The 20,854-nt window shown below is 42.2% G+C and overlaps 1 protein-coding gene across 13 annotated transcripts in view; it reads right to left on the bottom strand.

Moving 5' to 3' along the window:
• Window positions 1-20,854, bottom strand: part of LOC139557011 (polyhomeotic-like protein 2) — a 48,268-nt gene that overhangs the window by 6,716 nt on the left and 20,698 nt on the right. The window contains exons 1-9 of one of the 13 annotated variants that reach the window (XM_071371295.1): window positions 20,089-20,311; window positions 19,116-19,289; window positions 15,091-15,168; window positions 14,612-14,773; window positions 10,682-10,771; window positions 6,200-6,455; window positions 5,841-5,918; window positions 2,102-2,680; window positions 217-428 (exon numbers count right to left, since the gene is read on the bottom strand). In XM_071371295.1, coding sequence (XP_071227396.1) covers window positions 217-428; window positions 2,102-2,680; window positions 5,841-5,918; window positions 6,200-6,455; window positions 10,682-10,771; window positions 14,612-14,773; window positions 15,091-15,168; window positions 19,116-19,232 — 1,572 coding nt within the window. In that variant the 5' untranslated portion in view covers window positions 19,233-19,289; window positions 20,089-20,311. The other 12 variants (XM_071371296.1, XM_071371288.1, XM_071371289.1 and 9 more) reach the window with 12 other exon arrangements.

The following is a 20,854-nucleotide window of genomic DNA, read 5'->3' as shown; positions in this document are numbered from 1 at the left end:
GGTCAATTATTTGGCCAGTGGGCCTGTCTAACTTCTGTTTTTTGTGCAAAATTATTTAATTTTTTTAAGAAATGGGCCGTTGTGACGACCAAGAGGAAGCGTGTGTTAGAAATGCCAGGGCCGATTTCTGGTCCCAGTCCGCCTGTGTGTGTGTGTCTCTGCTTCTGAAGAGCCATGTGCCCAGTGGGTGGAAAGCTTCTTCAGAATCCTACTCACAGGGAAAGGCTCTGCTCCCTCCTGGATCACAAATCCCTCAATAAAGTGGGTGAGGATCTGGGGTTTCACTATGGCTTGAGGCAGTTTGCTCTCGCCATTCTGTGGGGTACTGCCTGTCACCATGGGCGCATTGTTCCCATTCCCTGAGGTCATGACTGGAAGTGAGCCTGCACCTGGTTGCGCATTCAGCCCCTCAGCATCTCCCTTACCTGCTGGCATAATAATGGGATATTTGTGAGTAAATAAAAAAGGAAATATTTGTGTAAAATGTTAACTGACATGCAGGAGTCAGTGCTGAGGTAATAATAATAAAAAGAGAATGACCAATCATGTAACAATAATGATGAATATGGACATGTTTCACGCAGTGAAGAATTTATGATTCTAGAAGAAAATCTGGAAGTTTCGAAATTGTTGTGTTTATTTTCCTCCCCGCATCATTCTACATCTACAAAAAAACGACTTTTGTCAACAAAACAATTAATAATAATAAGTGTATTTAATACAAAGAATATGTACTGTATCAACTAATTATTAATGATCATTGCGCAAGGTGTTTATTGTCCCACATGCGTATTGTTCCTAATAAATTACGGTATAAAAGTGCAAAGGTTTCGTCGACATCATTAAAACTACATTTGCCCTCTTTTGAACATTAACTTAAATTGAGAAACGCACCACAATAAATGACAAATATAGACGCTCTGATTCAAACGCTCCGACAACGGTCAACAAGGGAGCGAAAGCACACCCAAAGACAGTACTCCGTGGCACACCCCTTTGTTCCACTGCTCCAACCAACCCTTCCTTTCATATCCCGTCCGCCAAGGCAACATGGAGCAAACAAATCATGTTCTCAAACAATTCGCAAATATTCCGTGGAAATACGCACCCGTTACATAAGTAGAAACTACACAAGCAATGCAATCACATCCACACTTTTTCGTATGCTTTCTTCAGTTTGTTCCGCACTATTATCCCTGCAAAAGTACACAAGCAAGTAGCCTTTGTATTCGTGAACTGAATAGAAAATATAGCGCTGGCCCACCATTGGCCCACGCAACTTGGAATGTGATCCAATGGTGACGAGTAGCTCAAAATCACTCCCTCTGATTGGTTGGATTGGCTGACTATATTTTCCACTCACACTGCTTTCCAGTACAATCTACCACATTGGTGGAGTTTGATTAAAATGAACCGCGGTGCACCGGTATATGGCCCGTGACGTGAACAAGCAAAAGTGGGAGGAGCCCCCTTCTCTATTCGAACAGTAATTGTCCATATAATATAGGTTCTAATTTCTATAACTAGTTTTCATTGGGATGGCAGATAGTTTTCAAAATATCAATTTTACATTTGAAAACACAAATGTCACTTTTGTTTTGAGCCGACTTGTATACAAATTATTTTCACCTGGTGCAAACTCTTCCCACCGGGATAACTTGGTCCAGATAATCGAATTCCCTCAATATTTGGGAAAAATATCGGTAAGACGAAAGCGGAAGCCTGAAAACTTTCCCATGGCGGGAGTGACAAAGCCTGGCCCTTTCCCGTAATTATGTCTAAAGCTGTCACGTTCCCCCAAGTGGCAAGGTAGGACAATGGACTCTGGGCCATGACAGATTTAGTATTCTGCTTGAGGGGAGCGCTAGAGTGGGGATGGCCATTGTGCCTGAGCTGCCCAAGCATACAGATGGATGTGAGTGAGTGAATAGGTTGTTGGTGGGTCAGTGAGTGAGTGAGTGAGTAAGAGAGTGAGTAAGAGAGTGAAGGGATGGGATGTCACATTACTGTAACAAATTGAACAGCCAGTCAGGGCTTCTGGTTATCCATAAGTCCAATGACTTAGAGATACAACCTGTGACATATCAAATATAATATCTACCTCCAGTGGGTGTGGTGAGTTTGCTGGGATCCGATGGGCATTGCTCAATAGTGATGACCTCAAGAATAGGAGGGGCTGTTGGCTGCTGTATGAGGGGAGTGGAGCTGTTGTCCGTGACTACCTCAGACGTGGGCAGCTCCTTGCCAGCACTATCCTGAACCAGCTGAGAGGCTGATGTAAGAGCAGTTGGCTGGATCTGGAGGTCGACTGCAGCCATCTGCACTAGCTTGGTGTTGGGCAGCGGAGCAGCCTGGGTCTGGGTGACCACAGGGGTTGGCCTGTTGTGGGTAAGAATCTGGGGACTGACAGTGGAGTGGAAGATGGTGGCCTGCAGGCTAGGAACATTGGCAGAGACAAATGGTTTGGGCAGCACAGGTACAGGGCCCTCCTTAGGCTGGGGCTGGATAGCCAGGGCCTGTAGCATCTGGGCCTGAGTGTGACTGTGGATGGAGGCTGTGTGTAGCACTGGGGCCTGGCCCCTCAGAGAAAGATGCTGGGTCTGGTGTCGCTGCTGCTGGAACACAAACTGCTGCTGTTTTTGCTGCTGCAGAAACTGGTGCGTCTGGATTTGTGCGTACGCTGTAAAAATACATAAATCAACATTAGTCTTTAAACTAAGAAATATCAGGTTTTTCACAAAAGCAATAAAATGTAGCTACCCTCGTACGTAATTCTTAGTTGTGTACATTTCAAGTTAGGATTTGGCCCTAAATGAGTAAGCCTCAGACATATCTTACATTGGTTACCATAGCAATAACTTCCCAAACAAACAGACAGCCCAGGGCATGTTCATCTTTGGCCTCAGTCAGTCAAGCCTGGATTAATCCTCACTCTCATAAAATGTGTTTATACACCAAACAATAGGTTCCCTGATACTAAACACATGACCATGGTCTGTGGAACTAGAGAAGATAATCTGGGGAAAAGAGCCATTGATGTAGTCGTAGGCGTACGAGTAACAGAACACTTAAAGGCAGCTTCCCGTTTTCAAAAACATTGCCGCCGTTCCACATCAGAGTCTTGCAAGCGCTGCAGTTTGTAAAGGTCTGTGGTTAGTACGGACGTTCACATATAGGAGAGCGAAACCCAAATCAAAACACCATCGAAGCCATGTTATGGCTAGTGACTTTAAATGTCTTTGAGTATCATGAAAAGCGCTATACAAATAAATATTGTATTAGTGAAATTAGGATTTCATGAGTAGTCTATTAAAGGTCTAATGCAGGCGTTTTTATCTCAATATCAAATAATTTCTGGGTAACAATTAAGTATCTCACTGTGATTGTTTTCAATACAAATTGTCAAAAATAGCTTCTTAGCAAACGACAATTTCTCAAGCAAGAATTTAGCTAGAACTGTCTGGGAGTGGTCTGAATGGGGAGGGCAAAACTGAAAATGTGCTGTTATTGGCAGAGAGGTTTGGAACTCTTTCTTATTGGTCTATTAACTTATTTACCACATGGTGATGCCACCATGGAAGGCCAGAACTCCCACCAAAACAGCTCTTACACTAAAAGGGCATTAGTCATTTTCACAAATTTACAGTATTATTCCAACGTCATAGCGTGGAAATATAAAACTGGAAATCACATTTGACTGCACTGGGCCTTTAACAGAAAACCATGGTAAACTAAAACGAACCTGTAACTAAATAGTCCTGAGTTTCTTTAATGGATTTGTCCCCTAAATCCTGTACTGTATGCCAACCATCACTGTAAAGCTAATACCTTTGACATCCCCTTCAGTCCGTTTGTATCGCGCTACCACAGAGTCTGTCGTCAGGTTAATGTATCCGGTCACTTGTGTCTCATTCTACACATGACACGCTCAATTCAATGGGACCTAATCGGTGAAACAGCTGTAGTCCTCCATGCATGAAGCCCAATCACTTTTGATTGAATGTGTGCAGTAGATGCCTCTACTGTATGTGAAGAGCAACAATTTCTGGAGGGGCAGCACGTCTCGTGATTATTAGCCTTCTTGGTTTCCTCTGCTGTGGTCCACTCATAGAATGCCTGCCTCACCATTTATAAGTACCTCAGTCAGGCACCAAACTGGTGGAAACGAAGGCCTTTTTGACAACTCACTCTGCTGTGGTTTGGGGATTATTCTGTGGAAACTCTTCTACAGCCACTAGTTATGTGACAACTCCTTTAAAGCGGTGTGCCAGCCTTCCCTCCAATATTCACACAACACTTGCATGTGTTACACTGCCAAGTCGAAAAGCTTCAAACTGGCTAGCTGCGGGGAGACTGCTTTGTGTCCAATTCAATATTGCGACTTTGGGTCCAGACCGCAGTCTACTTTTGGTTTTACACATATCAATAAGTAATTGAATCCAGCACGCAATGTTCCGTACATGAACCAATTGAGCCGGTCAAAATAACCCAACAGACGCAACCCTTACAGGAAAATCACATGATTTCACATGTGGAAAATGTAAAATCATATGAAAACATGTGTTTTTGGGACACTTCACATTTCACATGTGAAATTCATTTGGTTTTTCCATAAGGATGACTAAATCAGGAATAAATACCAACAATATTTTTATAAAACAGTAGCGCAACCCCTTGTGGCATGCATTTTAAATCGTAAGCAGAAGTTTCTGCCTCTGATCTATTGATTTTGGACGCTGAGATGGGGGGGGGTTCTTGTGCGCACATGGTGACAGAGGGGAAGATGTGCAGCACTGAGGGGCGTCCCCCCAGCCAGCCCCCATCTGGAAGTAGCTCATTAGGAGTAGCTCAGACCCATGGGTCAAGCCTTCAGCCGTATCCTCCACTGCAGCCTTGCCCTCCTCACCTTTAGCAACACTAGGGAAACCGTCTGGTTTGGCTTAGGGCTGCTTAAAGCTCTAGTGCTGCAGGAAGGAGGTGACTGTATAAGATGGTGTTTGGGATATCCCTTTTATGCCAACTACTAATGAGATCCTCATGGGGAAAAAGGTCTCTCCACCTCGTGCAACAGTTAGCTTATAACAGTGTCCGAACTTCAACTTCACTACATTCCAAAAGAAAATAATGTACTTTTTACTCCATGCATTTTCCCTGACAGCCAAAAGTACTCGTTACATTTTAAATGCTTAGCAGGACAGAAAACGGTCCAATTCACACACTTATCAAGAGAACATCCCCGGTCATCCCTAATGCCTCTGATCTGGTGGACTCACTAAACACAAATGCTTTGTGTTTGAGTGTGCCCCTGGCTAGCCATAAATAAATAAAAATATTGTGCCGTCTAGTTTGCTTAATTTAAGGAATTTAAAATTATTCATACTTTTACTTTTGATATTAAAGTATATTTTAGCAAATACATTTACTTTTGATAGTTAAATATTTAAAACAAAATACTTTTAGACTTTTACTCAAGTAGTATTTTACTGGGTGACTCACTTTTACTTGAGTCATTTTCTATTAAGGTATCTTTACTTTTACTCAAGTATGACAATTTGGTACTTTTTTCCACCACTGGTCAAGGAACTCTTCATATTAGAACTAAGCTGAGTGTACTGCTGCTGTGTTTTGAAGCCGTCAGTCGTCTTGCCATTAAGATACTTTTAGAACCCTTCTCTGCCATATTTGCTCCGTATAGGAGCTGTAACTGGGGTCTGGCTGAGGCTTGCTGTCTGATCTTAGGCCATTTCCCCTTTACGTCCTGTAATAACAATACATTTCCTCTGTAAGTGGGTCCACGTGAATAGGGCTGGCAGTCTAATGAAGGGTTGGCCTGCATTTACCATAAAGCCTTCTCTTGGATAGGTCTGACAGATAGCCCTGTGCCGGCCTGGTGATGTGGAAATAGAACTCAAAAGGACCTATAGCGGAGACAAGGTTATGGAAGTGTATTTTGACAAAATTGTGTGGTAAAAACACCTCTTTAGACTTGCTCTGTGTGAAATTTGATTTATCTATAGCAAAAGTAGAAAAGCAACAGTGCCCCGCCCTGGCTGCGGCTACATGCCCTACTGTTATCATGTTTATGAAACAGTGTTGGTGTCATCATACTCCACCCACATTCATGCTTATAACAATTACTATTAAATCTATGCTTCTTTGTCAGGCTAACCTTGAACAGGGCGCTTTGAGTGTGGTCTACCTGGGCTGATGAGGGGGTGACTGCTGACGGCCATCACACTGCGGCTCACGGTCACCAAGTGGCCCTCACCTTTCTGCCCCCCCTCTGATGGGGCCTCCAGGGACCCCAGTTGTGCTCCCTGTGGCCCCTGGGTTGGACCCCTGAGCTGGCCAGCCAGGGAGACTTGGGCCCCTCCAGACATCTGTTTGAGATGAAGGCCCTGGAGCTGAGAGGAGGAGGGGGCCCCCTGCTGACTACAGATGGCAAGGTTCTGCACCTACGGGAAAATTAGATTTTAAAACGTCATCATGGGAAAAGTTCCAATTGGAGAAAAGTATTTTCTCCTCGACTCCTCCGTGACCCGGAAACCAATGTGTGTTCGAGGAGTGACAATTCATTAGTAGGCAAACAAAGGAGCAGGGCTGCCATAGCGTGGGGGAGCGGTACTCCCTCACTTTTGTCAATTTGCAACTAGTCAGAGCTGGTAAAAATACTTATGGAAAATTAATTCTGAAATTCTAAATAAATGGTTTAGTCACCACTGAAATACCATGAAAACAATAGAATGACAAACGAAATAAATCTGTAGGCTATAGCAGCCTATAGATACAGATGTAGGATCTTAATTTCAGCCAGTTTGCTACAGCAGGAAAATAAACCTGCAGCAACAGGAAATGTGAATTATAATTAATGGAATTTGTAGGGGTTGATACATTTTTCGTTAGAAATTCAGACTTGATTTGCCCTAAGTGGAAATTACAAACTTTAGATGCTTTTTTAAAACTCAAATACACTACAAGTTTGCATTTCGTGCATTGCAGGAAAATTCTCAGCAACAAAAAAGTGATCAAATTAAGAAGATCCTGCATCTGTAGGTAAATGTTTCTTCCCTGTCTTCTCACTGGTTGTGGCACCAGTGATGAATAATTCCGCGTTCAAAACAACGGAACTCGGAACACAAAGCTCCGACGTATGACTTGAGTTCAAGACAACTCATGAAAAAACACAGCTCAGACTAGAAAATCTTTTGAACGGTCATCCAACTTGGAATTCCAAGTTTTTTTTTTTACAATTCAGCTTCAGATAAATGACTGAGCAGGTGTTTTTGGTGTATCATATTATAGACATACTATTATATTCTGTTCTGTCAGGTCATGTAAAATAAAAATGAATCATTATGTGATCTTGCGAGACGTTGACTCAGCTTCTATTTAACGTCACTAAACGAGCGCCACTGTGGTGATAATCTTGTCACGATCGTCGTAATGAATGGACCAAGGCGCAGCGTGCGTAGAGTTCCACATCTTTTAATAAACAGAAACTCACCAAACAAACGAACCGTGACGCTACTGGTGTGCACACAGGCAACTATCTGTAGACAAGATCCCACAAACACAATGGGGAAATGGCTACCTAAATATGATCCCCAATCAAAGACAACAATAAACAGCTGTCTCTGATTGGGAAGCATACCAGGCCAACATAAACCATTAATCACCTAGATGACCCACCCTAGTCACTATCACGCCCCAACCAACATAGAGAATAAACAGCTCTCTATGGTCAGGGCGTGACATGTATTCAGTTTTGAGTTTGCATCCCGATATTATACTTTATATACAGTACCAAACAAAAGTTTGGACACACATTCTCATTCAAGGGTTTTTCTTTATTTTTACTATTTTCAACATTGTAGAATAATAGTGGAGACATCAAAACTATGAAATAACACATATGGAATCATATAGTAACCAAAAAAGTGTTAAACAAATCAAAATATATTTGATATTTTAGATTCTTCAAAGTAGCCACCCTTTGCCTTGATGACAACTTTGCACACGCCTGGCATTCTCTCAACCAGCTTCATGAGGAATGTTTTTCCAACAGTCTTGAAGGAGTGCCCACATATCCTGATTACTTGTTGGCTGCTTTCCTTCACTCTGAGGTCCAACTCATCCCAAACCATCTCAATTGGGTTGAGGTTGGATGATTTCGGAGGCCAGGTCATTTAATGCAGCACTCCATCACTCTCCTTCTTGGTCAAATAGCCCTTACACAGCCTGGAGGTGTGTTTTGGTTCATTGTCCTGTTGAAAAACAAATGATAGTCCCACTAAGTGCAAACTAAATGGGAGTTCTAAATCAATTGAATTCTAAATTAATCACTGACAATATCAGCAGCAAAGCACACCCACACCATCACACCTCCTCCTCCATGCTTCACAGTGGGAACCACACATGCGGAGATCATCTGTTCACCTACTTTGCATCTTACAAAGACACAGCGGTTGGAACCAAAAATGTCACATTTGGACTCATCAGACCAAAGGACAGATTTCCACCGGTCTAATGTCCATTGCTTGTGTTTTTTGGCCCAAGCAAGTCTCTTCTTCTTATTGGTGTCCTTTAGAAGTGGTTTCTTTGCAGCAATTCGAACATGAAGGATTGATTCACACAGTCCCCTCTGAACAGTTGATATTCAGATGTGTCTGCTACTTGAACTCTGTGAAGCATTTATTTGGGCTGCAATCTGAGGTGATATCTGAGGCTGGTAACTCAAATGAACTTATCCTCTGCAGCATAGGTAACTCTTATTTTCATGTGGTGGTCTTCATGAGAGCCAGTGCTTGATTGCTTGATATCATAGCGCTTGATGGTTTTTGCGACTGCACTTGAAGAAACTTTCAAAGTTCTTGAAATGTTCCGCATTGACTGACCTTCATGTCTTAAAGTAATGATGGACTGTCGTTTCTCTTTGATTATTTGAGCTGTTCTTGCCATAATATGGACTTGTCTTTTACCAAATAGGGCTATCTTCTGTATACCAACCCTATCTTGTCACAACACAACTGATTGGCTCAAACACACTAAGAAGGAAATAAATTCCACAAATTATATTTTAACAAGGCACACCTGTTAATGGAAATGCATTCCAGGGGACTACCTCATGAAGCTGGTTGAGAGAATGCCAAGAGTGTGCAAAGCTGTCAAAAAGGCAAATGGTGGATTTTTTTTTTTTAAATCTCAAATATAACACTTTTGGGGTACTACATGATTCCATATGTGTTTTTTCATAGTTTTGATGTCTTCATTATTATTCTACAATGTAGAAAATAGTAAAAATAAAGAAAAACCCTTGAATGAGTAGGTGTGTCCAAACTTTTGACTGGTACTGTACATCACAGAAGACTGAAATATAACTGAATCGCTTGACATAGAAATACTGTATTTTCGGTGGTAAAAACATTTTTGTTCATTAATTATACAATTAGGAAAAATATTAATAACATTCCACCCATGAGGCCACTAGAGGGCGATTTGGTCATTTGACTGCAGGAAAGGGCTTCTTCGCTCACGAAACCACGAAACAGTCAGAAGATCTAAAGGCATATTCCCATGAAACTGATTGAGATCAAATTATTGGCATGCAGTTTGGACATTTCACCGGTAAAACATATAGAATTATCATTCAAGATTGACAGAGATGATGGCCTATTTGGATATTAGGTATACCTAACAGTGTTTGGCGTATTAAAAATAGCAAATATTCTTGAAACAATGTGTGGGCATAGGCAGACGTTGCAAATGGATGAAGCATTTTATGCATAGGTCTATTCTACAATGATATTCAATAGCCTACATCTGTCAGTAGGCTACAAACTTTGATTGACAAATTCAAAAATAGAACTACACCACTGCAAATAAAAATGTGTTCTTAACTGACTTGCCTAGTTAAATAAAGGTAAAAAAAATAAAAAGGAGTGTCGTCCCCTCCTCGATAGCCTCCTCCCACCGAGGAAGCATAAGTGTATCCTCTCGGCTCCTTATCGCAGAAGCGTTTTGAAATGCGCCACACCCCCTTTGAATCAGCTCTTGTTTTCTCAGAGGAGAAACACATACACACATTTAAAAACAATATTTTACTCATCCTTTTATCTGTAAAATGTCTTGCACAACTAGCTAAATCTGTTATTATCACTTTACATATTTATTTGGGGATTCATAATTTGCCTGATGACTTGTGATTGGAGAAGGACAGTTTCAATTCATACAAGCTCATTTGTTTCCACGTTTCCTCTCCTTGCAGATGGAGGAGAGGAGGCGAGAAAAAACAATTGTGATTCTCCCATAGTAGGACTTCCGAGTGGCGCAGCGGTCTAAGACACTGCATATCAGTGCTCGAGGTGTCACTACAGACACCCTGGTTCAATTCCAGCTGTGATCGGGAGTCCCATAGGGCTGTGCTTAAGACACTGCATCTCAGTGCTAGAGGTGTCACTACAGACACCCTGGTTCAATTCCAGGCTGTATCACAACCGGATGTGATTGGGAGTCCCATTGGGCTGTGCACAATTGGCCCAGCATCACCAGGTTTGGCCAGTGTAGGCCGTCATTGTAAATAAGAATTTGTTCTTAACTGACTTGTCTAGTTAAAAAAAGGTAAAACATATATATAATTGTATCCATGTGTGTGCTCATTGGGGTTGTGTGTGGTGAATATTACCTGTGCACTAGCAGACTGTTGGTTGGTGGCAGACTGTGATGAGGCTGCTGATTGGACAGTGGCAACAGCTGCAGTTGGGGTGAAGATGAGCTGGAAGAACAAATAAATATTGGCACTAAGACTGCTCCAAATCAGGACCAGCTAAGCCCTCAGATAAAGTTGGTGTTATCCCACTGAGCTATTGAGGCCAAAAAATAACAGTAACAAAGCTCTTTCAACTGAATCTTGCCATCCATGAATTACATGGCTAAGGCATTTTCTTCCCTGGCAGCAATTTGATTTTGAACAAGGCCAGCCATGTGCAGCCTTGCACTGTGTAATTCTGATCTAAGATGGATAGCAACTCAAGGATGCTTGATGGTTTAAGAGAGGAAAGAGTTGTCAACAAAAAAAACATTACTATCCATTATGGCTCCTGTCCAAAAAATCATACAAGGAACCTCAGTATATCTGCCAGTAAAAACATAACTGACACTCAACTTTTGAGTTTTGTTTTCCTTCTAAATTACCCTCTGCTGTGCCACATATCTATACCCTGGCCACATGAAGGAAATCATAATATTAAATCATATGGAAAACATAGAGTACTCTATTCTAGTCAAGTCCATCCTATTCAACTATTGCTGTACATATTCTGTTCTTTCTTTACCCCAATTGGTAGTAGTTACAGTCTTGTCTCATTGCTGCAACTCCCGTACGGACTCAGGAGAGGCAAAGGTCAAGAGCCATGCGTCCTGCGAAACACAACCCAACCTAGCCGCACTGCTTCTTGACACAATGCACATCCAACCCGGAAGCCAGCCGCACCAATGTGTCAGAGGAAACACCTGGCGACCTGGTCAGCGTGCACTGTGCCCGGCCCATCACAGGAGTCGCTAGTGCACGATGAGACAAGGATATCCCTGCCGGCCAAACCCGGACGGCGCTGGGTCAATTGTGCGTCGCCCCATGGACCTCCCGGTCGCGGCCAGCTGCGACAGAGCCTGGGCTCGAACCCAGAATCTCTGGTGGCACAGCTAGCACTGCGATGCAATTGTGCGCCACCCGGGAGGCCCTATATTCTATCCTACGTATTCTTCAGATATACTATACAGTTGAAGTCGGATGTTTACATACAGCCAGACTACCATACACTTAGGTTGGAGTCATTAAAACTTGTTTTTCAACCACTCCACAAATTTCTTGTTAACAAACTATAGTTTTGGCAAGTCAGTTAGGACATCTACTTTGTGCATGACACAATTAATTTTTCAAAAAATTGTTGACAGACAGATTATTTCACTTTAAAAGCTTCTGATAGGCTAATTGACATCATTTGAGTCAATTGGAGGTGTACCTGTGGATGTATTTCAAGGCCTACCTTCAAACTCAGTGCCTCTTTGCTTGACATCATGGAAAATCTAAAGAAATCAGCCAAGACCTCAGAAAAAAAATTGTGGACCTTCACAAGTCTGGTTCATCCGCAAGTATAAACACCATGGGACCACGCAGCCATCTTACCGCTCAGGAAGGAGACACGTTCTGTCTCCTAGAGATGAACGCACTTTGGTGTGAAAAGTGCAAATCAATCACAGAACAACAGCAAATGACCTTGTGAAGATGCTGGAGGAAAAAGGTACAAAAGCATCTATATCCACAGTAAAACGAGTCCTATATCGACATAACCTGAAAGGCCACTCAGCAGGAAGAAGCCACTGCTCAAAAACCGCCATAAAAAAGCCAGACTGCGGTTTGCAACTGCACATGGGGACAAAGATCGTTTTTGGAGAAATGTCCTCTGGTCTGATGAAACAAAAATAGAACTGTTTGGCCATAATGACCATCATTGTGTTTGTAGGAAAAAGGGGGAGGCTTGCAAGCCGAAGAACATCATCCCAACCGTGAAGCACGGGGGTGGCAGCATCATGTTGTGGGGGTGCTTTGCTGCAGGAGAGACTGGTGCACTTCACAAAATAGATGGCATCATGAGGAAAGAAAATTATGTGGGTATATTGAAGCAACATCTCAAGACATCAGTCAGGAAGTTAAAGCTTGGTTGCAAATGGGTCTTCCAAATAGACAATGACCCCAAGCATACTTCCAAAGTTGTGACAAAATGGCTTAAAGACAACAAAGTCAAGGTATTGGAGTGGCCATCACAAAGCCCTGACCTCAATCCTATAGAAAATGTGTGAGCAGAACTGAAAAAGCGTGTGTGAGCAAGGAGGCCTACAAACCTGACTCAGTTAAACCAGCTCTGTCAGGAGGAATGGGCCAAAATTCACCCAACTTATTGTGGGAAGGTTGTGGAAGGCTATTCGAAACATTTGACCCAAGTTAAACCATTTAAAAGCAATGCTACCAAATACTAATTGAGTGTCTGTAAACTTCTGACCCACTGGGAATGTCAGGGCCTTGGTCAGGGAGACTGCCCATGGAGTTTGCCAAAAGGCACCTAAAGGACTCACAGACCATGAGAAACAAGATTCTCTGGTCTAATAAAACCAAGTTGCTCTTTGGCCTAAATGCCAAGCCTCACGTCTGGAGGAAACCTGCACCATCCCTACGCTGAAGCATGGTAGTGGCAGCATCATGCTGTGGGGATGTTTTTCAGTGGCAGGGACTGGGAGACTAGTCAGGATTGAGGGGAAGATGAACGGAGCAAAGTACATAGAAATTCTTGATGAAAACCTGCTCCAGCGTGCTCAAGACCTCAGACTGGGGTGAAGGTTCACCTTCCAACAGGACAACGACACTAAGCACACAGCCAAGACAACGCAGGAGTGGCTTCGGGACAAGTCTCTGAATGTCCTTGAGTGGCCCAGCTGGAGCCGGGACTTGAGCCCGATCGAACATCTCTGGAGAGACCTGAAGATCGCTGTGCAGCGATGCTCCCCATCCAACCTGACAGATCTTGAGAGGATCTGCAGAGAAGAATGGGAGCAACTCTCCAAATACAAGTGACAAGCTTATAGCATCATACCCAAGAAGACTCGAGGCTGTAATCGCTGCCAAACGTGCTTTAACAAAGTACTGAGTAAAGGGTCTGAATACTTATGTAAATGTCATATCTCATTTTCTTTTATTTGTAATACATTTGCAAAAATAAAAAAAATAAACAGTTTTTGCTTTGTCATTATGGGGTATTGTTTGTAGATTGATTAGGACATGATTTAATCCATTTTAGAATAAGGCTGTATTTAATCATTAATAAATACAAATAATATATATATTTATTCATACTCCGACATTGCTCGTCCTAATATTTCTATATTTCTTAATTCCATTATTTTACTTTTATATTTGTGTGTTGTGGTATCCCGGCAGGTCTACCCTGGGGGTTGGTGATAGAGGGGAGGTACATGCTGGGACATTGGCCCCCTCTGTTGGGAGTACGCAGGCTGGGCACCCCGACGCTGATGGCACCAATTAGAGGTAATTAGGGGAGAGTGCCAACCAGCCGTGCAGGCCACATAAATGGAGCACAATGGCACCCCGTGGGAGAGAAAAAGTGAGAGTCAAGGAGTGAGCCTACAGAGAGGAATGAGGCACGGCGCCTAATATGAGAAGAAGAACCGAGCCAACCCTAAGTTATTTTGTTGTTACATTTATTTTTGTTACCTAGTAAAGTCTTGTTTTCTGACTAGAACCTCCCTGTCTCTGTGTCCATCTCTGTGCGCTCAACCCAACACCCCACGGTTTACCAAAGTGTATTGTTGTGTATTGTTAGATATTACTGCTAGGAACAAAAGCATTTCGCTACACCCGCAATAACATCTGCTAAACGTGTATGCGATCAATAACATTAGATTTGAGTAGATTGAGCAAAACGTTCCTTTACTATTCAGATGAAGAGGCCCATCTAGTTGTGTGGAGAGGAGATGACTATAGACCATTCAATCAGCGGTGAAATAGGTATGACAAATGTGTGCGCACGTGCCACTCTCTTACCATCTGAGCCCGCAGATACATCTGAGCTTGGCTGGCGGTGAGGACGAGGCTGGAGGCGTTGCCTAGGAGCACAGCCTGCTGGGGGATACAGGTGGGAGTGGAGCTAACGCTCTGGACTCTGCTGATTATCTGGGCCGCTGCTGGAGGTGTGGCCGGGTTTACCTGGGAGAGGGGTGTGCTGTAATGACTATAACTTGTAGAAGAACTAACACAATTTCAATCATATCTGTTAATATGTTTATTTTATGAACGTTCTGTAAGGTTGCCCACTCATGAACATGCCCTCATGCCATAGATATAATCAAGTCATAAAGACGCAAACGACACAAAGATGCAGGAACAGACATGCTGACATAGACATGTAGCACACACAAAAATAATCTAGGTCACAAGGACACAAGCAGACAGAAACAGGGACAGTCATTAAAATCAGTGGACTAGCTACAGACAGACAGCTTTATTAAAACAGTTCCACTCACAGTGGTCTGTGTGGAACATGTCTGGTGAGAGGAGGTCCAATTCTGGTTGGAGCTCTGTCTTCCTGCCACTATGGTAGCCTGGGAAATGAAGGAAATTAAGAAAGGTACCAATATCAAAACTAACAATCAATCATTTGTGCCATCCTGCAGGTAGCCTAGTGGTTGGGGCAGCAGGTAGCCTAGTGGTTGGGGCAACAGGTAGCCTAGTGGTTAGAGTGTTGGGCCAGTAACTGAAAGGTTGCTGGTTTGAATGAGCTGACAAGATAAAAATCTGTTCTGCCCCTGAACAAAGCAGTTAACCCACTGTTCTCTGGTAGGCAGTCATTGTATATAAGAATTTGATCTTAACTGACTTGCCTAATGAAATAAAGGATAAATATACTAAACAATTATTTATGGTGTTCCTTATAAGTAGCGTACTTGTACATCAAGCCGCCTCAGGTTACAGAAACAGGAAATACACTCCTGCTCTGTGGGCCATTCTGGCTCGGACAAGGCTACTTACCTACTTTTCTTCTTATAAGTATTTGCTATTTGCCACTACGTAGGGAAATCCCAATACAGACCAAAGAGTAATGGACAGAGACTTAGCCCCCAGGTGTAGCCTCCTCTTCTCTAATAGAGTGTAAATACCCTCATAGTGTAAGATGATTGTGCCCCCAGAGAGGGACTAGTCATCCATCAAGAGCCCATTTTAACCAGCCAGGTCTCATACTGATGGAGAGCAATTTGTTATTTTATTTTTTTTAAATTTATTTCACCTTTCCAAAAGGCAAAAGGCCTCCTGCGGGGACGGGGGCTGGGATTAAAAATAAAAAAATTAAATATGTGAGGGTAAACGATATGGATGTCTTTACATGGCTAGTAGTGAGCAACCACTAGTGCTCTTTAGCTATAGCTGTAATTTGTATTTGTATTTATTAGGGATCCCCATTAGCTGTTGCCAAGGCAGCAGCTACTCTTCCTGGTGTTTTTGCGACTGCACTTGAAATGTTCCGTATTGACTGACCTTCGTGTCTTAAGGTAATGATGAACTGTCATTTCCGTTTGCTTATTTGAGCTGTTCTTGCCATAATATGGACTTGGTATTTTACCAAATAGGGCTATCTTCTGTATACCCCCCTACCTTGTCGCTACACAACTGATTGGCTCAAATGCATTAAGGAAAGAAATTCCACAAATTAACTTTTAAGAAGGCACACCTGTTAATTTAAATGCATTCCAGGTGACTACCTCATGAAGTTGGTTGAGAGAATGCCAAGAGTGTGCAAAGCTGTCATCAAGGCAAAGAGTGGCTATTTGAAGAATCTCAAATATAAAATATATTTTGATTTGTTTAACACTTTTTTGGTTACTACATGATTCCATATGTGTTATTTCATGGTTTTGATGTCTTCACTATTATTCTACAATGTATAAAATAGCAAAAATAAAGAAACATCCTTGAATGAGTAGGTGTTCTAAAACTTTTGACCGGTAGTATATATGATGAAAATGAGGATAATGCCCTTTTAGTGGAAGAGCTGTTTGAATAGTTTTGGTAGGATGGAGTTTTAGCCTGCCGGGTGACATAGTTAACAGACCAATAAGAAAGATAGTGTTCAGTTGAAAATTGAAAATAATAATACAAAATAATCACAGTAAGGTACTTCATTGTTACCCAGAAATGATTTGATATTAAGACTTTTTTTTTTTTAAATTGACCTTTAACTATAAACCATTCCTACTGAGATACACACTCAATTCACAATTCAATCACACTATTGAGGTCCATGTCTATGGCACTGCAATTTCTCACAGACATCTAAACAAAAGTTATTACCCTGAACCCCAGAATAGAGAGACTGAGACATAAGTCAGGACATGGACTCCATTCACCCGTAATCATGTTAGCATCCATATTAAGTTAGAAGTGTTTAGAAACATATATTCTTATTTACAATAACAGTGACTCCAAAATGACAATACATTATTTTCTATTCATTTCTATAGGACACAAAATGATCTAAAACAACCAAAACAAACTGCAAATGCATCCAACAAGTTTGTAGACACAAGCTTGATGTAACCACTGTAATTTCAAAACGATTCACCCGAAATGGATGAATATATACGAATATATGATAGTCTGCCGTTTAACCTCATAGTCATTGTCTCATTTCAAATCCAAAGTGCTGAAGCACAGAGCCAAAACAACAACAAAAAATTTCACTATCCAAATCCTTTTGGACCTCACTGTATAGTAGGTATGTCGTGTGCTGTGGTTCCCTTGGCACTGGTATATGCCTTGCAGTCTTCCGGGTACACAGACATTCATCACTGTCAGAGCTCAGGAAGCCTGGGGGAATTCTCAGAGAGAGAGAGAGACAGAGAGAGGCACAGAGGGCTCTCCATCAATCCACACATTAGTCCACAGGAAGCAGCTCCCATCGCAGGTAAACATGGAGGGAAGGGAGGCAGAGTGTGGAAGTCTTTTCGGCAGTCTATCAGCTAGCTAGTCAATAGAACCCATGCCTTGTTTTGAAATGTTGATTAAAACAATAAATGCTCAAAAACGAGCATGTAACTGTAACACTATTTGTTTTTGAATGGGTTTGTTTGGTTCAATGGCCTATTGTTAAGGTAATTAATATTCATTTTTAATAATACTGTTGCTTTTGAACCAACTCGCAATGAACACATCCATCCAGAATGTGTAGCCCACGCGAGAATCATCCCTTTTCAATGTCTCGTCTATCTCGTTGGAGCACTGAACGACACAATACTAAAGAGAGCAAATCAGATTATGAATGTGTAATCCATGGCTGTCTAGGAGGATTTGAAAGATGGACATAAAGAAACCAGTTGGGTTGAGATCAATACTTATCAACCTGTATGGTCCAGGGATCATATGGTCCAGGTCAGGGGTTCCCAACCCTTTTCACATTTGAAAAATGTCACTATTTTTTATTATTGTTTATTGAGATAGCCTATATTAAATACAACACCAGGTTGAGTTTGTTCAGTTTGAGGGACCTATGATTTTTATTTTTTAAGTTCATTTCCTGCACTTCTACATAGTTTAGCAAGATGCATGACATATTTTAGGTAGGCTATTTAATAATAATATTAATAATGGATAAGGAAAATAGTCGAGACCCAATTTCCCCAAATTATATTCTGTTACGAAATATGTTTTATTATGATAATTTATATGAACCCTCAATTTAATTATACATATTCTCTTTTACCAAATGTGATTTAATCAATTGTTCGCGACAGAGTCACACATTGTATGAGATTACTTCCCAAGCAAAGTCCAATTTATTTGACTCCTCTACTTTAGAAGGTCGTACCTCAGCATCTGAATGTCATAGAGACAAACCAAAGATATTCCCCATGTGCATCAGAGTCGGTTCTTCCTCTGACATTTTACAGCTGAAAGCACAGATTTATGCGTCGTTTAGATCGGTATAAAGAATCGCAAATTGTAAAAATTAAGAAAAGAAAACACCACTCAAATCAAGGAAGGTCCCCCCTAGGTTGTGAACCCCTGGTCCAGGTCAAAGGTCGATGAACACACTGACACACACAGCATCCTATAGAAGAGAAATCACCAGTGTGCATGACTTTGGAGACATAGTTAATGTATGTCTGTGATACAGAGGCAGTCCTTGGGCACCAGGACAGCAGTGTGTATTACAAGGCCAACCTTAGCAGAAAACTGGGTCGAGACGGTCAAGATCTGCTTTGGTGAGATTGACCACATCTCAGTTACACAATATACCAGTCAATATGCTGTATTTCATTTCATTTAGCCAGGATAGTTCTATCAGTAAAACTTTTGAATTGTCATCTTCATCATATGGTTCATATGGCTCAGTTACCATGCTGTTTGCAACATCAGAGTTTAGGCTTTTATTGCTGCATGGTACAAATGTATTGGTGTCTATAAAAAAGTGCAATCTGGAATTTCCTTGTCCCTGTGGCCACAAACAATCAATGCTCCAATATACACACAAACACATCACTCACACACCACTCACATGGACCTGTTGCACACCGGCTAGCCTCTGGAGCTGAGCGTTGCTCAGTTGCTGCTGCTGCTGCTGTTGGAGGGCTGCTGTCTGAAGCATGAGGTGCTGCTGCTGGGCTGCATACATCTGCTGCAGGTACTGGGCTGCCGTGCTGGGTTGTCTGTGGAGCGCCTGTTGGACCACCTTCACAGAGAGAGGGAGAGTGAGATGAAAGATGGAAAGGTGAGAGAGTGAGAGAGTGAGAGATATATAGATAGATAGATAGATAGATAGATAGATAGATAGATAGATAGATAGATAGATAGATAGATAGATAGATAGATAGATAGATAGATAGATAGATATAGTAATGTGAGAGAGAGAGACACACACACACAGATAGATATTAGAGATAAGGGATCACCAGCACCTGTTGGATCACCTGCACAGAGAGAGGGAGAGGTGAAAGATGGAGAAGAGAGAGAGAGGGATATACAGTATATACACCTCAGAAAGCATATTGCCCAAATTCCCCCCTAAAGGCACCCATCCATTTCTGTGGTTCAATGGTGGCCCCAGAAAGTCTGGAGGACAGAGGGCCAGTGTCTGACAGCAGTGCTCAGTGCCCCCCCTCCCCCGTCACCCAGACCTCATCTGTCAGAGAGGCCTGACATCCAAGCCACATTCCCCAGCAGACCCCCTCCTAGGCCCCCCTGACCTCTAGAGGACCAGCCCTACTCCATCACTGCCTGCCTGCCTCCACACTCCTCACTGGCCGGGCCCCTGTTTACACCAGACCAAGACCATGCAACTGAAAAAACATGCAAACTTCCCATCTTCATGGTAGCACTTTATACTACGATACAGACTAGGCATTTACTAAGATTGTACACAGTAGAATGGTAATTACATTGTAATGAACTATCAATTACTTGTTTCTTTAGGATTAATTAAAACAAGCATCAATGAGATACGCTGTAGTCAGATGAAACTCATTACGTACCACACTTTGGAGATCTTTAAAAAAAAATACTTCAGTGAACTCAAACAAACCTTGATCAAATAGCAGGGGATTGCCCCTTTCTCTTCATAGAGTTAAATAAGATGAGACCCTCTCTTTTTCTTTAGAACCGACTTGGCATCACTTGCAATAGAAGTTCCGCCTACAGGGCTGTGAGATCCTTAGACAGAATCCTCCCCAACCTGGAATTACCAGCCAAGCACCGGGCTAGCCACACAAGAGAGAAGTTCTGCCTTTGGGAGCCAATAGCTGCTCTCCCTTAGCCTAACTGGCCCCTCCCACACATCATGGGGAGCCCTCATTAACCAGTGACATCATTGCATCTCAGTTTGACTGAGAGTCTATGTGGAGTTGCATGGCAAATGGGAGAGAGAGAGAGAGAGAGAGAGAGAGAGAGTGAGAGAGTGAGTGAGTGAGAGGGAGGGAGAGACGTTGACCAATGACCTGTGACCTAGATTCTCAGTGCTCAATATGATAGTCAGGATCACAGAGTCTTCATTCAGGTAGGCCCTTTTGCCTCTAACTGGGTGGTATTTGAAGCATCATTAATGCTGATACCTTTATGCACTTTCAAATCAAATCAAATGTTATTGGTCACATACACATATTATATATACTTTGAATCACCACTTAAATTGACGTGTCCGATGAGCAGTGACAAGTATCTGTTTCTGGAGGAAAAACACATACCATATTCTGGTATGAAAATAATTCAATGTAAGTATCATCAGTGAGACAATCACTGAAC

The sequence above is a fragment of the Salvelinus alpinus genome, chromosome 28 (assembly GCF_045679555.1).
Source record: "Salvelinus alpinus chromosome 28, SLU_Salpinus.1, whole genome shotgun sequence".
Classification (NCBI taxonomy): domain Eukaryota; kingdom Metazoa; phylum Chordata; class Actinopteri; order Salmoniformes; family Salmonidae; genus Salvelinus; species Salvelinus alpinus.
This window is presented reverse-complemented; position numbering and strand designations above follow the sequence as displayed.